Here is an 18,197-nt window from a genome sequence, read left to right on the forward strand (position 1 = left end):
AGTCATTTAAAAACAAAGGCAGAGTGAAGTCTGGGCCTCTTTTCCCTGAAAGAACAAAGTACTGAGACAAAGTGTGCAGTGCAAAGAATGACATCACTTTTGGACAGCGACTACCGAGCTGGGTTCAAGGCTGGATTTTTTTTTTTAAAGGCTCGACTTCCCTTCATTTTTTTCTCTGCTGGCAGTGTGCAGTTGTGTTTGCATAGCTTGGACAGAGTTTATAAATATAGGGAAAACAGCAGACAAAACAAAGTTTCAAACTTTATTTCTAGCAAAAACATCGTCCCCCTGTCATCGAGTGGCCCGACAGTCCTAAGTCGATCTCTAACATATTGTTGGATGGAAACGCAGCCAATGCTGCATCATTATACAGTAGCTCAGGCAGCCAGGAAATACCAGCCATTTATAAAATCTGGTCCTCTCTCATGAAATATAAAAGGGAAAATAAAACAAAAAGTCAAACATGAGAGCTAAACTCTTAACAGATGTATGGTTGTGTCTCCTCTAAAATGGCCACATTTAAATGGTGAAATGGCTTGAAAATAAAGAGAAGAAGAAATTCTGGAAGTTCAACATGTTTGAGCCACCAGTCTTGCTGTGAGACAGTCCTGACTATTTGGTAACAGTTGTAATGATCACATATTGATCGGGTTTACAGTTGTAAACCAGTGACACTGTCCAGTTCCAAAAGAACAACCGGTCCCAGAACTTTTGCTCTCTCTTTCTTTCTTTCTTGACGAGACAGCCAGGTGTCCTGCAGGTTTTGGACTCAGAATTTGAGACTGAATCCTGGACCGACTGCAGATGCTCCCTGGTTGCTGGTCGTCAGGTGGAAGCCCGTGTCTTTTAGGTCGTCATCGCCCTGTAGAGATTATGGAAACAGGTAACCCATTGTTAATGTCCAGAGTCAGTTTCATCCCTTTATTGATATCATTCTTTTTTATAGAACTGATCAATACTACACTGGTTATTAGGAGTTTCATGATTCTCCAAATCATCGATTTCATTCGACTTTCGATTTTAAGGACGCAATGCAATTCAAATTTTAATTTAAAAAAATATTTTCAGCATCGACAGCTAAGTTTTGTACTCTCACATAGAGTTAGGCAAGTTCAAATAATATTTCCCAAAAGTAAGCAACTAAAAATACAACAATACACAGCAAAAGATAGAAATTCAGTTTGTTACAAATATGTCCCAAGTAAACCCTCTTCTCTCTTCTGAAACAAGAAAATAAATAAACCCAACATTGTTTCAAGGGTTTTTTTCCCCTCAGATGTACATAAATAGGCAGGGGTGAAGAAAATACTGGTGGAATCGCAGATCCTGCTTTTGATTTCTATGATCAAAACTGAAGCTAATTATGATTTATTTATCATTTAGAATCGAAATCGTGACCCTAATGCTTACCTTTGGGAAAACCCTTCACAGGAATAGATTCTAAATGAGACACTTGACTGTATTCCTCACAAGTATACATCAACATGTCGATTAAATATATACGTTTATGTTATTATTTTCCTGGGTTTTACTGTTCCAAGATCTGTTTCTAAGTAAAACTGATATAAACAACCTATACATATGGGATAAAATGGTCTAATTTGTTTGTAGGTCAGCAAATATCAACACTAACTTTCACTGAAATATTTCAATGTCTGCCTTAAGCTTCTGGGTGGGTTAGGACCACTGCTGAAAACATTAGGGACTAAAGGGCGCTCATCATGGAAAACACAAGGAGGAAATACCCGGACACAAAGCAGAAGCCTGTAGGTCTGTAATCTATTTAACACAGACAGCGTTCAGAAAGCCTGGTAGCTGTATGTAATGGAGAAAGTGGAGCCTAATGTCCTTACCAGGTGACTGTAGCCCAGGCCTCCCTCGGGTGGACGAGGACTGGTGCCTCTCTTCACCCTCTGCTGCTCACTCTTGGCCGGCCAGGTGGGGAACATGGACGGGTCGATGGGCAGCGGCGTCTCGCGGAAGTACTCATGCTTGAGCCCCTCGTCTGATAAGATCCTCTTACTCGGGCAGTAGGTGAGGAATCTGGAAAACAGTCAATGATCGAGTTCATATGGAGACATAAATACACAACGTTTGAATAAAGAAGCACAGGATTGTTGTGTCGACATTGATTATTTATATGAAAACCTCTGTGTGTGTGTGTGTGTGTGTGTGTTTGTACTGCTTAAAAAATGTACAATTTCACTTTGAGAGAAGTAAGAGGTAACCTGGTTCCAGACCCCTGAGGGCGCTCCCTTCTAAAAAATTTTCAACTATTGAAATAGGTCTGGTGTTTTGCTCATTGACAGCCATTTCTCCAGTTGGAAAAACAGTCAGAGCTTTGTGGGAGGGATTTACTATTGAGGCATCATCTTTCACTGCCAGAGCCAGAAAAAAGTGACAAGAAAACGGCCCAAAAATGATGCAAACCGGATGAGATTGACGCAGCTATACAAGGTGTTGCAAGTTAGAACATTGCGTGGACTGCTTCTGTGTTGACTGAGATGGTTCTGTGTGATGCACATTTGATGGCTGTGAATGAACCAGCCGAGTTTTGATTTGATTAGTTAGAATGTAAATAGTAGCAGAAGCTGTAGGTGTAGAAAGTGTAGGTATCCCCATGGTCTCGTGGAGACAGTTCAAACTGCTTCTTTTGTCCATCCATCAGTCCTAAACCCAATGAATCTTCCTTTACTATCATAAAATACAAAGAAGAGCAGCAAATCTTTACATTTAGGTAGATGTAAGTAGCAAATGTAAGTAAGTAGTAGAAAATATACTGAAGCAACTAACCGATTATCAAAATAGTTGGCAGATTTCTTTCAATCGACTTGTCGTTGCAGCTCTACGAGACAGACAATCTGGACACGAGGGGCCAGTGGGTTTGTGCAACGAGTCCTAATTGTATATGACAGGATCAACACAGCATAATGGGGAGCTGCTCAATTGTGATAATTGGCTTTCTAACCGTGTCTGATGGGAATCCTACACGCATGAGCGGGGTCAGTGTGGTAAATGATTAACACCCGCCTGACAAAACTTTATTAAACAAATCCTCCAAGCTTCTATGTGGAAGAAATCCCTGAGAAGGTTTCCTGACTGGGAATAGACTGACACCAGCTTTATGACACAGTGAAAGGGACAATCCTCCTCTTGTGTCCAGATCATCGTTTTTGTTTTGAAAACCTTTGAATTTGTTTAGTATTTGTTATACCTTGGATAGTGTAATCAAATTAAAGTTACTAATCCAACATTTTTTTTCTTTCATGATAAACACGTCCTAAAAGCTTGACTAGTCTACTATTACACAATGTTTTTTGAGCGACTCAACTGAGTTTGGCCTGTTTGATGCAGTTAATATATTAAAGTTAATGTAAAGAGTGTAAATGCAAGATCTTCTGTAGCCGACACTGGAATTTCTCACTTCAATACAATACCTTGAAACATATTGATATATCGATATCAAGTTTGATACAACAAGGTAAAATTGGGACAAGATTTCTAATTAAAGATAAATATAAGAAGGCATGTGTACTGTGTGTTAAGCACAACTTCATTTAATATAAATAACTTCTGACCATAGTCAGAAGAGTGGGAGGAGACAGACCTCACTGTCAGAAACAAGCGAGAGCAATAAAGCACAGCTGGTATCCATATCGATACTGTGGAAAATGACTATTGAAACAGTTTCAAATATTCAGCATTGATACTTATCGATATTTTTGAAAACACGAGTTGGCATATGCTAGATTTAACTTTATATTCTTAACTGACAATAACATGACAATGCATCTAGGGTGACGTTGCAGAGTAATGCAAAGTAATTTAAGAAGTTGTGTGGCAAAATATTGCCTACGAGGAGTAAATAAGTTAAAAGTAAGGAGTAATGTGCAATACATCACTATTTTATGAGAAACGACCCCATCACTCCTGGGACACAAGTTGAAGGAAACTGGTTATTTAGAAGGATAGAAAACCAGCAGTGTGTGTGACTGACCCCATTGTAGCATCAGAAATCAAAGCCCCTTGAAGCCCCTCCTCAGGTTGGACACCAAAGGCCCTGATCTTTAAACTCTCTCCTACACAGGGGGGTGTGATATTCCAAACAGCTCTGTGATGTCTACCTGCCAAACTCTACCTCTGAACTTCTACTAAGCTGCTCTCGCTCTGTCTGAAGCTTTACAAACAGCACTTCTCGATGTGTTGACCTCCTGCTGTCTGAATCGGTCCCTGGGTAAGACGCCTTGTGAGTCTTTTGACAGCTGGAAGGTTTCAGCTGCGCTGGACAGGCGCCAAGCTTCCACTGAGCCGTGATCCCAGCGGCATCACAGTGGACCTGCTGTTACCATCCTCTGCAGCTGTGAGGTAACCCAGTCGTATGGTTTTGTCGTTTACAGGTGTAGGCATAAGGGCTCTGTGGGTGGGTGAAGATCTGCGAGGAAAAGCTCGTCTCTGTTCTTTGCAGCTGCTAAACAATGCTGATCATCGGAATGTTCAAGAAAGACTTATGAACCCATTACGCTGTGTGTGAAAATAGTTTTCCATACTAAATGTGTGTTTTCTAAAACATTTTCCTGTAGTTTGGAGCATCACCATGGTGAGCGTGTGTGTCTGTGAGAAACGGAACAAGGAGATGGAACGAGGCTGCTGCAGAGGCATGTTGATGAATTACCAGTCCGCTACCGTTGTCATGTTTTAAGTCAGCTTGCCAGAAATGCACTGAGTGAATAAAAAAAGCTGGAAAGAGGAGCAGACTTTGACAGGGTAGCAATGCGTTCATCCAAGTAAGGCAATTTCCACTGCAGGAGTCATGCTGATTGTAACTGCTATTAGTGTTCAATATTTGTCTTTCATTGATATTCATCTGTGTTTCATCAATACTGAATGGAAAATAAGACCATGTCTATACTGATTTTGTGGAAGACTAATATTCAATATTTCCAACCTTTAAGAAATCCACAAATTGCCCCAAAACTGTGTTGAAAAACAGTAACACCATTGAAAGAGATTATTTCAAGCTGATGTTTTTTTTCTTCGTAATTTCCTAGAAGTAACCGTGTCCTCATCATACCTCATAGCTACAGTGGTTTTGTCAAGAACACGCAGTTCTCCACATACAGCTACAGTCACATGCACACACAGACAGAAAACAGTTCAATACCACAGTCAGTCTGGCTGTAGTGTAGTAAAGATGCAATGCAGCGTGCATGAGGTGTAATGTTGTGTGAAAAAGAAGAATCCTACTTGTTCATGAGGTCAAAGCCTTGGTCTGAGAGAAGTGCTCCAAAGCGCTTTCGCAGGTTGTTGTAGGGATACTCTGTGAAAGTCATCTTCTTCACAGCGGGCAGCTCGCTGTAGCCAGGCCAGATCTTCTCGCTGGGTGACCCCAGATCCTAGAGACAACACACGCACAAGTCAGCAGAAAGCATACTGTTAGTGCAAGGAGAAATGGATATGTGATATTCCCACTTTGGACAAAGTATTCATCAAACACAGACATAAACCAGACCTAAGTACATTTCAATACTTTAATATATCACTGGTAAAGACTTGGGGTGACTTGGGAGGCCCGAATGACATCAGTCCACAAGGCTGTCATGCTTTATGGAGATCATCTACTGAAAAGCGTTCAGCCTACTATTAAGAGTTTTTCCACGGGTCTGGGTCGGTTTGCTTTAGCCACGGTGTGTCAAGCCGTGATGATGACATGCAAGGGATAGTTGCGGTGGTCCTACTTAGCGGCATGGCCAACCAGCGCCAACCCATGATGGTTTCCTCCCCTTAGCCAACTCAACAGCTGAACTTCAAGTGTCTAGTGAGAAAGCTGTTTTTAAAAGTCTCTCTTTCCCAAGTCTTGTGGCTTCTTAAAATGCAATTCCCAAAAAGTTGGGACGCTGTGTAAAACATAACTAAAAACTGAATGCAATCATTTGTTTTTGGAATTGGGGTTGTAACTGAATATCTGAGGATTGGAGTTAATTTCACTCCTCAGTTCCTGTTTGTACAGATATATTGATATTAGCCTTATTTTACCGCTCACAGATTATTTTTGTTTATAAGCAAGTTAGCAGAACTTCATTAGCTGTGTATTTCCTCTTAAAAAAAAACGAAAAAAAACCCAGGTCTAATCAACTAAACAAACATATTTGGTCAGCTGATCATTTTTAAATATTGCAATTAGCATTAACAGCCACAGTGAGCTGAAAAGGGCTGGAGGCAAGAGGCTCGCACTCGTACTGTACACCTGCAACATGTCATCAAGGTAAACAACCCTCCCTTGCTGTGGCTGATCACAGCATGGCTCATCACTGCTTCCCCAACATATTCTGGAAAAACCAGATATGGTGAGCTTCCAAGTTTCATAATAACTTCATCAGCTGGGGTAACATCTACCAACAGCTCCTCCCTGTGGTGCACTGCAGAACTTCATGCTGACCTACTCTGACAGTCGACACTCAATAGATTTACAGGCTGTAAGCAGAAGAGTTTTACCCTTCACGGTGAGGAATTACATCATGTTATAAATGAGGGTATTTACCTTGAAAATCTTGTTAATTTGGTCAATTTCTGATTTTCCAGGGAAGAGAGGTTTCTGGGTGAGGAGCTCGCCAAATATGCAGCCCACCGACCACATGTCCACAGCTGTGGAGTACTCCTGCAGAGAGAAGAACAAACACCGTGGCAGTCTGCAGAAACAGAAAGTAGACAGTCTGCCTGGCACGCTTCTACACTGAAGTTGTGTGTGAAAGTGGATGTGCTCTGATGGGCTGCTGGCCCTCTGCCGTCTGGCTGTGTAAATCATACACTGTAAAACTCAAATAGTGTTTCAGTGGTATTTGGTATCTTATAAACCAAATCCTTCACAGATGTTGGAAAAATGTCTTTTAGGTAAACCAATCAATCACAATGATGTAACCAAATCTATGAAAAGTGCATCACCTCATTATCCGTAGTTTTAGCTATTGTTCAGGTGTTTTTCATCTGGTTCCTGTGAAGTGTGGCAGCAGTGTGAACTTTAATTCTCACCTTGGCTCCAAGCAGCAGCTCCGGTGATCGGTACCACAGGGTCACAACTACAGGGGTGTAGGGCTTCAGGGGGGAACCGTACTCTCGGGCCAAACCAAAGTCGCCAATCTACAGAGACAGACAGTTGGCACACATGAACACCACTACATGTCATGTTGGGTAAAAGAACAATGCCTCAGCATTAATATGATTCCTCTACAGGTAGTTATTTCATGATCCTCTGACCTTTTATTAGAAATCAAATGACCATACACTCTGAGTAACAAGATGCAGTGTGATTCATATTTTCTATAGTCAGCTTACATAAGGTCAACAGACAAATGTCAGTGAAAACTTGGTTTATTGACACATGGAGTCTCTGGGACGTTCATTTAGCCAGAAGTTCATGCTCTAATTGACTTTTAGTAATCATGTGTTGTTTGTTCAACTGTGCTGTTCTGCTGCTAGTCTTGGAGAAAATTGTGCATCATCAAAAGACAGATTAAAGGAAACACTTTTTTCCAGTTTCTGAACCCTACCAAACTATCAGCAGATTGTTTAAAAGAAAATATAATTTTAATCATTTCAGGGTTTTTCTCTTTTCATTATACTTTTTTGGAGGTAATATTTAATCAAGTATTATAACTCCCTATATCGATTTGACTGACCTTTCATGTCCTTGTATTAACTTTTCATAAAATTAAATTAAAAAAGAAATCCAACACAGTGACAACATGTTGCCCACGCTATTGTGGAATTTCAACAAAAAGCACATGCGAGTATGATTATATCAAGCAGGGCAACTAGTCACGAAGAACCATACAGACGTCAGCCACATGTTAAAGTAAATTCAAAAGAAAGTGAATGCTAAACCTACCTCATTCTCTAAACAGACATTATTCAATTGATTCAAATCATGCTGGAATACAACTTTTTACGTGCTGAGGACCCTGAGGTAACAACTAAGTACCGTAGCCCCGTCAGTTTGAAGGGCCTAAGTGAGATCCAGAGTTCAACCGTACCTTGAGGATACCCTTGTGGCTCAGCAGCAGATTGGACGTCTTCAGATCACGATGCAGGATCCAGTTATCGTGGAGGTGTCGGACACCTCGAAGCAGCTGAATCATCAGAGTCTTTACTTCACCTGAAGGAGAAACATCATGCTGTTGTGAGGTGAAGGACAGACATTTGATGCAATATGATAAATCACATTTTACTAAAGGCACAACACCATTTTATTCCATCAACTTTTCACAGAAAAGGACCAGAGCCTAACAGTTTCTTATGTTACCTGGCAAGAAAGGCTGCTTCATGGTCTCCATCAGACTCTTCAGGTCATGTTCTACATAGTTCATCACAATATAGATCTTGTCCATATTACTTCCAACAACTATTTCCTAAAACAGGAGAAAAAGGTAGGGTTACATTTAGAAGGAACACTTAAGGATACACACATGCCAATAAAAGTGTTAAATAAGAAAAGTTCTCTCACCCTGACTGTGACGATGTTTGGGTGCTGAGCTTTCAGGATGGTGTTGATTTCTCTTAAAGACGTGATGGGGAAACCCTCTTTCTCCTTCTCCATCTTCAACCTTTTCAAGGCCACAATTTCATCTGCAAACAGGAGACCGTTATTTTTATTTCACCAATGAACTCAAAGTGAAAACAAGAGCAAATGGACCTACGTGTTTATTTTTATACCTGTCTTTTTGTCCTTGGCTCTGTACACCACACCGTAGGTTCCCTCCTCTATTCGGTTCAAACACTGAAATTCCTCAACACTCCGACAACCCTGAAAAACAACACACAATCAAACATGCATTAGATGAGTACAAATACATAAATAACGTGTGGCCTAGCTGGATGAACACGTGTTGGCACCGACCTGTAAAGCAGGCAGATATTTGGGCAGCTCTTTCTTTAGCTCAACCGGTGAAATCGGGGGGGAGTCAGGGATGTAGTTCTCTTCGGGGGTTGGTGAGCGGGAATGAGTTTGAGATTGAGGCGTGGGGTCACCCTCTCCTGCTTCTTCATCCTCCTCCTCCTCTTCCTCCATGTCCTCACCGCTCTCCTCAGAGTCGTGATCGAAACGGGACTCTGGCACTGTGAGGCAACAGGTGAAGTCAGTTTAGTGTTGGTGAGTGCATTTGAGCTGCTAGAAATGCTACACATGTGGTCAAGAGGTGAACTTTAATGTGACATTTTCTTTTGTGGCCTTCCTTAGGAACATGTTTGTATAACCACACAGGTCAGTGTTATTGTGTTTATGATGCCATTTGTTTGATTAGATATTTACTGTGTTAACTGACAGTGATTCAGTCAACTCATAGTACTGGCTGACTTGGAGCCTCTTGCGAGTCCCCCCAACTGTATGGAGGTGAAATACAACATCAGGGGAGTACTGTTTAATGCTCAATTGTTAGTTCTTGCCTGGTATTAGTCCCTGTATTACTGACATCAGGTTCCAGTGCTGTGTTTTTATCTCTTGGTGGCGGGCCACCTCTTTCTTTGCATTTGGTTCACAGATTGTGCCTTTAAGAATCCTGCAGAGATGAGTCCTGGCAATGCATTTTATTAACCTTCAAGAGAAGAGTAAGATAATAAAACTCCCAAATGTTCAGCAGACAAAGCTTTTACTGACCCAGATGTGATTTATGCACTCTCTCTACTGGCCACGTATCTCTTCCATCTTAAATGATTTCCAGATCAGAAACTGTTTACATATAAAATGTTTAAGACTCAACTCAAATAACTACAATTTAGTCCAACTGGAGGACATTTGAATTATGAGAATATCTTTCTCTTCAGATTAGAATAAGAAACACAAATACTTCCACAAACATCACACCTGTCCACCCACCTGCAGGTATGTGATTTCCATTTTCCCTCTCGTCTTCAAAGTCATCGTCTGACTGCTCGTCCTCACTCACGTCCTCTGAAATGGAGGAAGCTGCAGTGTTAAACCTGTCAGGTTGTGTAACTTGACGCAATGAAATGACTCACAGTAGTGGAGCAGTCTTTCACAGTATTACCTGCACTCTGCTCAGACCTTCCTGAGCCTGAGCCAGACTCTTCCTCCCCCTCTTCTTCACCCTCACTCTGGCTACTGGAATCCTCTTCGTCATCGTCATCATCCTCCTCTTCGTCGGAGCCTGATCCTGACACTAGACAGGGTGAATAATACACAAGAGCAATTTTTTTATTCTGAAGCAAGTCTACTGCAATACTGAAACTGCCACTTAATTTTGCATTTGCTGGCTCGGCTGGTTTTGTGTTTGCACCAGTTCACTCGTGCAGTGCTTCTGATCCACTTATCCCTTCTTGTTAAGTTCAAAGCTGTAATGACTTAACATAAACGAGTAATTATCCTCATCTGGACTTCTTGATTATTATCTGGAGTGAAGTCCTACCAATTAAAAGCATGATTAGCCATTAAAGTAAATGGATAACCTGAGTACTACATCATTGTTGTTTATTGGACATAATCACAGTTTATATCAGCCATTACCTATGGAGGATTCTGCTGTGCTGGTCTTCCTTTCGCTGTCACTGATGTCCTGGAGGTCTGCGAGCAGGTCTTTGCCCTCTGGCTTCTCCTCCTTCGAAGCTGCAAACAAAATGATGATACATTATGATCTTGAGTTATCACACAGGATACAGTTAAGCATAACATAAGTAGATAAGAGATTTTATTAAAGGCTGTAAAATAATGGTAGACTCACTTGCACTTTTTCGTGGTTCACTGTGTTCAGATCTGTCTCGGGAAACATGGGTGGGACTTCGGCTGCGGTGACTTTGTTTTGGTTTGTCATCATACTCTTCAGGTAGCATCCGGTGGTGAGACGGCACTGTCGACAGGAAAGCCTTATTAACCTCTGCTGCAGGTTCAGCATCACACTTCACAGGCTTTAAAAACACAACACTTATAATTGGTGATAGGACAGAGACTCTGAATGCTTTAGTATTTTGGCTTCACGAAATTTGGGGAATTTAAAAATATATTGTTTACTATATTTCTGAGAGTGCGACTAAAGTAACTGGAATCAATTTTACAGCTGTATGACTACCACTGAGGTGGACTCAATACATGTTCAGCCTAGCTTAGCATAAAGACTGAAGGCAGAGGGAAAAAGCTAACCTGGCTCTAAAAATATCTGTCTAAAAATATGCCTGTGGCCAGCAGGTGTTTGAGTTCACTGACCATCTCGCCGAGCATCTCGCTCTTTGCGTCGCTCATCAGCGCGCCTCTCTCGATCCTTCAACTCTCGTTGCTCTTTCTGCTGTTCACGCAACTTACGGTCCCTTTCGCGCTGGCGCTCAAGTTGTTCCAGCCGGTCCCTGTGGTCAAAAAACCCAGGATCATCCAATCGAGGTCTGTCCAGACAACCAAAAGGCCAATCTTGTCATTTTGGTTATGTTTTGTTTGGGTTGTTAAAGCTTATTCAAACAGACAGGTTAGTTTATGAATCACAGGATTTCTCTGCTAACTACACAGATGTACTCAATGATAACACATTATCAATCCGACCCATATGGGTTTGCTCTTAAGTGTCCACTTGAGTCTACATTGTTTACATGGCTTAATTTAATTTAAAACACACAACTACAATCTTGAATGTCACAATCAACTAGGTCATTTTAACAATGTTTTGTGTAACTAACAGATGCTTTAATAGCTTAGCTATAGTTTTGAGAGAAAAAGAAAAGAAAGAACTCTAGATCAGTTTCTTGTTGCTCAAAGACTTTAACATCCTGGCAAGAAGATCATTTAAATGACACTATGAATAGTTAGTTCATCAAAACAGATGTTGGCATTCAAAAACATTGGTACCAATTCATTTAAGTGGTAATCAAAAGAATGACTATTTCTGTGCCTGACTTAATGCATGATAATCTAATAGATGATGCTTTTCCAGAGTTGATGCTCACCTCTCTCTGCGTGAATGAGCTCTAGCCTGTTCCCTTCGTTTCTGTCTCTCCCAGTCTCGCCTGGCTTTGTCTTCTTCCCACTGTCGCTTCCTGCGATCGCTTTCTCGCTCTTTTTCTTTGTCTTTGGGTCGAACGTGTTTCCCTGCTGAAGAATTGAAAATCATGAGTGAAAGCAGATTTTAAAAAATAAATCAATCAATCAACGATCCAAATATGTTGTATTCAGCTGTAAAACACACCTCCTTCAGCAGAGTGACTGCGATGACGTCGTTTATCTTTTCTCTTCTCCTCCTTTCTGTGGTGAGATTTGTCTTTTCTTGCTATTTGCTGTGGAGGCTTGATTGCTAGTGATTCATCTTCCTCCCCCCTGAATAAATGCAAAGAAAACATTTTGAGACACCATGCTGCAAAAGATTTTCAGTCAACTTAAACATTTTTACTCATGTTTGCTTCCTATAGTTTCACCTACCTGTCCTCTGTCGAGTCCTCCCTTGTGTATGGGGAATTACGAATTGTTATTTCCATCCTTTGATCCCGTAGTTCGCCTTCCTCCGGAGTGTCTCGTTTGGCTTCCCGATCATCCGCCTGTGGAACAAGGCCCTGTGTGAACTGTGAAAGGCAAGAAGGGCAGAAAACAAGGTTCAATCAAATGTCCTCAATGGGGAATAAAAGAGTTAATACAAATACCATAACATTTGAAATGTTGCTCCTGCTGTTCAATGTCTAAATCTGAACACATTTTTGCAAAAAAAAAAAAAAAAGTATATATATTGCTCCTGCTAGAACTCTTGCTTTGTGCTTGTTTTGGTGCAAAAGCTTCTGCAAGAAAATGGCACTCTAAATTTCTATATTAAAGCATAAAATAATGATGAAAATGACAATAGAACAATACTATTTGTCATTGTTACAATGATAAGATTTCTAGGAATAAAATTAATATGTAATCAAGCATATATTTATTATAGAATATTCCATTTCTAATACTTTATTTTTAAACATGCCAAGACGAGTTTGAATATAAAAATTAGACAACAAATAACACTGACAGATGATGAGAGTGCGTCATACGAGTCTGTCATCCTTACATTTTTCTGGCGCTTGGGGTCTGTTCTCTCCTCTAATTCTCTTCTACGTTTTTTCTCCAGCAGGATTTCGTCAAGAGTTTTTACTTTCCAGGTCTCCTTTTCGTCCCCCATCAGCGTCCAGTCTCCACCGCCTGCTCCACACGAACACATACAACAAGAGTTCATTACATGTCATATTAGCTCAGCTTCATTTGAATCATCAAGATGTATGCTTTGATAATAATTCAGAGGTGGACTCTACTCGAGTTCTTATGAGTGAAGCATCCCATCATCTGCCATATTAAAGCTGAACTGTTCATATCCTGTCGTGTGTTCATCACAACGTTTATCAACCGTTAACAGGTTGTTACATTAGCCATTAGCCCGCAGATAGCCAGCTCAGGTTATATTTGTTTCTGAATAAACAAACGATGCCATTGTAAGTAAGCAGCATACAAGAGCAGCATATTGAGCAAAACTATAGATGAGTTTCGTTACTTTCAGCGTCAAACGCGCAGTGTTGTGCGTTAAGCGAACACATTAGCTGGCTAACGCTAGCTAGGTAAAACTAGCATGGTCAAACGTTGCTAAACAACTTCTGCAGTGAACTACATGATTTACAAACGAATCGATAGCACAGCTGGTAGAGCTATGGACTACAGCACATATAAACATGTCTGTGTTTGTATTTAAAGGCGTAGATATAGTAAATAATGATAATAACCAAGGTGCAGGTGAAATGGCCACACAAACCTGAAATGTGCGCAGCGGTATTTTGGCACACCGGAAGTGTCGACACGTTAGTAACGTTTGTAAAACTTCCGGTGTGAAACAATAACTTCCTATAATATAATATAATATAATATAATATAATATAATATAAAAGAATGTAATATAATATAAAGCATTATAATTATTATCAATTATACACTTTAAACATACTCTATTCTATTCTATCATATTATATTATATTATATTATATTATATTATATTATATTATATTATATTATATTATTATATTTATATTTACATATATTTATATATAGTATATAAAGAATAGAATAGGATAGAATATCAGATAATATCGGATGATATAATATAATATATGTGGGCCCTGCAGAGTGAGCACAGGGCAGCACAGACGAGATAAGTAGGTTCTAACTCCACGTCCCCTCTAAAAACCTAAGGGTCTGAAGACAATCCCATTTCTGAAGTTCAGATTTCAAATTATTTTCTCATTATTGCTAAAATCGAGTCAAACTAAAATTGTGCAAAGGTGCATCTACTCGTCTCAATGTGCAAATGTAATTTGTTTAAACAGAAATCACAAGGAATCTGGAAGTTGTTCTGCTTCAACGGTACTTCATCTGACATGTGAGGATCAGTAAGTCATCACTGTATTGATACATTAGTATATTTACGATAATAACATGAGGGAGCAGCTGAGATTGCTGCATTTCTTTACATCTCAAAACTGCAGAGGGTGCTGTTATTCCAGTACAAACAGTGACACAACATGTCAAACCTCTGATCAAACCTTTGAAACAGCAGATTGATATCATTGCTATAAAACCATGTCACACTTTCATGCACGGTAGGAAGTATCGTGAAAATCTACAACACTCAGCTCTTTGCTTTGCAGTCAGTTATTTAATACAGTTATTATTACAGGATGTGATGTAACCGGAGATGAACAAACCTCAGGATTTTAATTGCCCTTTATCACTGAAAAAGACTCATAAAAACACAAACACCGGAGTCCAGCCAGTGGATTTATGACAGGATGACTTCACTACACATGAACTATGGCCTAGGTCTCATATCAAGAAGGAGGCATGACTTTCTCAGTCTCAGTTGTGCCTTTAAAAGAGCTGGAGAGCAGAGCTTTCTAAGAAGGCTGTTGACTGTTTGACACACATACAGGTGAGCACAGCTTGAATTATCTGAATGTGTCAAATCAATGTTTAAGAATCTGATTATTTTAGTCAAGTGGTCTGGGCTGATTAAACACTGTGAATACTTGATTATTATTATTATCATTATTATGTAAAACACATTTAGTAATACTTGAAGTGCAATCCATACAGATTATTAAGGCCTCCACTCAGAAGATAGACCTCTGAAGAGAAGAATGACTTCCCAAATGGAATCAAATGGTGCCGGCAGCGTGCAGTATGATCGCTGGAACGAGGACAACATCAACATGAACGTAGAGGGATCACAGTCTACGATGACGAGGTGATGTGAACTGACAGCTGACAAAAAAGATGCAAAGGCCAAATATAAAGTTTTCATATTATTGAACATTTTCAGAAGGTACTGAGGGGAAAATACAGAGTTGTAGGAAGTTAAAGCACCAGTAAGCTTTGATAGTCAAAATGAAATGTGGTGAAACCAGGTCATAAAATAGTGTTGTAATGATCAACCAAATGCTGTCTGACCGGACCCCGCCTCTGTTTCTGTTCTACTCAGGATCTACAACAGACTGTGTGTCGGCACCACTGGGATAGCAGTGAAGTCCGTTGGAGCTTTGGCTGCACTGGTGATCATTTACATCATAGGATACGTGACAGGATACTACGTCCATAAGTGCTGATGATGGAGCCCTGCTGAGAGAGATGAGCAATCTGAGATTCTCAATAAACCACAAGCTTGAAATGTTTCCAGCATCCTGATAATCTGGTGTTTTTTTATATTGAAGTGAAATAAAATCAACTGCGATTCAGAAGCTATGTCATTCTGTGTGACATGAATGTCTTATACGTATATAACAATGCAAGGACCACATGTAAAGTCTACCTTTTGGGGTTTGATAGTGTGTCTCCACATCATGCATTCAGATATACATGTATGTACACATTTCTACATGGGAAATGAAGGTTATGTAAAAGTTTGTATATCCTGATGTTATTCTGATGTCTTAATAAAGCTGCAACCATGCATCAATATGGTACATTTACTGTGTATCTGCTGTCACAGTATGATGAATGCTCCTGCACTGCTTTCAGACCTTGGTTCTCCACATTGTGTAATAGACACATGAAACACATCCGTTACTTGGTGATTGGATGTTTTACATTTTGGTCAGGGCTGACTGCTTCCTGTGAAAAAGAAACAGCGGCAGCATGTTTCACGCTGGCAGAGATGCCTCATGATGACTCACTGACAGGTGACAGAGGGATGTTTCTGTAGGCTGTCAGTTTGTCTTGGTTTAAACAAACCCATGAGAGGTTTTGACCACATCAGGATGTTTGCAGGGTGGGCTGATTTGGCAGCGACATGGAAGATGATGGATGATGACGTGATCTGGAGAATATGTGTTTTTACAGCTCTTTTTAAGCAACTGGGTGAAAACACTATAATAACCATATCAAATCCACTCATGTAACCACACCAAGACAAAACCACTTTAAACACTAACCCAGACTTTATTAACAGACTTTATTTTTTTCCCCTGCACATTCAGTGCAGGAAATAACTGGTGCAAACAGGAAACCTACGTCTGGGGTTGTAATTTCAAGTCACCTTTAACAGCTTGTTGTTTGGCTTGTGGCCTTCATCAGCGTCATCATACAACATATTACAAAGAACATCTAAAGCAATATCATGTGGAAATCAGCATTTTGTATGATTTGTGCAACACCACTGTCGTAAATACAAATCCCAGCTCTGTAACAATGTGTCAGATGTAATGTAGGTGCCGACTACAAACAAAACTCATTACATCAGCACAATGTTATGTGTTGAAAACTTGTATGTTGAAGTAAACATGTATGTAACACTGTGATCCTACCCTCTCACTGAAGTTACATAGTGATAGAGACACCATTCACCCTGTTACAAGACACTGTACCATCAACATGATTCTGAAGCTGTTATTTTAAAGGGACATTATGATGTTTTGGGGCTGAAATTCAAACACATAATTTCAATATTTACAGTATTAATGAATAATACAAACTCAGAAATATTTATTTTGTCCATAACTGAGTAAACAAGCTGTTCTCAGAGGAAAAAAAGGTCCCCAGAACACTGTCTGAAGCTAGAAAGGTGGCAGGGTCCGCCACATATAAGACAGTATAAATTGTGTTGTCCTTAAATGTTTATTGTTTGTTTTCTCCCCTTTCTTCAGTCATGAATACCGTTTGTTTATTTAGTTTGGTTGGGCATTTAAAAAAAAAAAATCAGTCAATGAAGACTGACTGAAGACTTTCTCTTCCCCAAAACTACATAGTGCACTTCTAAGGTAAAAAGAAAAAAAAAAGTTACATAATGTTGCATTAATACAATTAATTCACTGTTGTTCATAAAAGACTTCTGAAGTCCTGACGGATCCAAGTGTTTCTGGTGACTTGGTCGGCCCAACCATCTGGACAGAGTGTCAGCTATGCACCCCAGATATCTCATAAACTGAAGCTGCTTTCACATGACGGACTTTGGCCCGGATCCGAGTTCACTTGACACCACAGCCAGGTCATTTGATCTGTGTGAACACAAGTGTACCATACCTCTTTTTCAAGTGCACCTGGGCACAGATTGTGAACTGTACCCGGGTCTGGTTGAAAAGGTGGTCTCGAGTACAGTTCATGTGTACTCAGGTAGGTTCACATCAGGTGAACTACAGTTATTTGATAGCTTGAGCTACTAGTTACTTTACAGATTGCATGCTGCAGCAGAGAAGAGCATTTTTTTTATTGATTTATTATTATTTATAAATATGCGTACATTAAATATCAGTTACTTTAAGACTTTCACTCAAGTAGACTGAATATGAAGCCACCAAATTTATGTGACAGAACATAAAAATCTCGAGCTACAACAAGACAGTGTGGCTCATAAGAGAAGCTGACGTGCACATCAGTCGGGACACTGAGTTCATTTCTATTTTTGTCAATATCAGCTTCATAACATCCGGACCAAAACACTACGGCAGCATTAAATCTGGAAGTCTCCCTTATCTGAGATCATAATTATGACAACGAGGAAGCGTACAGTATAAAACTCCGGTAACAATAAAACAACATGCAGCGCTACCAAGTCTAATGTAGGCTACAAAGTTCAATTAAAACCAAATACACACTTTGTTGCGATGAACCAGTCTCGTTTTGATTTTCAATACACTCCTTTACAGGAGGTCTGCTTTACTTCACTGGATCATTAGGATAAAATCAAACACACATATACATCAGTCATGACAAT

The 18,197-nt window shown here is 40.0% G+C and overlaps 1 protein-coding gene across 4 annotated transcripts; it reads right to left on the reverse strand.

Annotated features, from left to right (window-relative positions):
* Window positions 1–248: 248 nt before the first annotated feature.
* cdk11b (cyclin dependent kinase 11B) lies at window positions 249–13,793 on the reverse strand. 4 transcript variants are annotated; one of them, XM_084366711.1, is made up of 20 exons: window positions 13,752–13,793; window positions 13,020–13,150; window positions 12,404–12,543; window positions 12,174–12,301; window positions 11,935–12,079; window positions 11,207–11,379; window positions 10,728–10,853; window positions 10,514–10,612; window positions 10,038–10,169; window positions 9,866–9,940; window positions 8,891–9,108; window positions 8,707–8,797; window positions 8,498–8,619; window positions 8,297–8,402; window positions 8,028–8,149; window positions 7,027–7,134; window positions 6,539–6,655; window positions 5,245–5,393; window positions 1,854–2,043; window positions 249–862 (listed from the first exon to the last, which is right to left on the reverse strand). In XM_084366711.1, the coding sequence occupies exons 2-20, from the start codon at window positions 13,128–13,130 to the stop codon at window positions 770–772; spliced, it is 2,445 nt and encodes an 814-aa protein (XP_084222837.1). In that variant the 5' UTR covers window positions 13,131–13,150; window positions 13,752–13,793; the 3' UTR covers window positions 249–769. The 4 variants fall into 4 exon arrangements, with proteins under 4 accessions (XP_084222837.1, XP_084222836.1, XP_084222834.1 ...); XM_084366710.1 differs by lacking the exon at window positions 13,752–13,793 and having other exon boundaries at window positions 11,207–11,343; window positions 11,935–12,076; XM_084366708.1 differs by lacking the exon at window positions 13,752–13,793 and having other exon boundaries at window positions 11,935–12,076.
* Window positions 13,794–18,197: the final 4,404 nt, after the last annotated feature.

This window comes from Pagrus pagrus, assembly GCF_965226575.1.
Source record: "Pagrus pagrus genome assembly, chromosome: 11".
NCBI lineage: Eukaryota > Metazoa > Chordata > Actinopteri > Spariformes > Sparidae > Pagrus > Pagrus pagrus.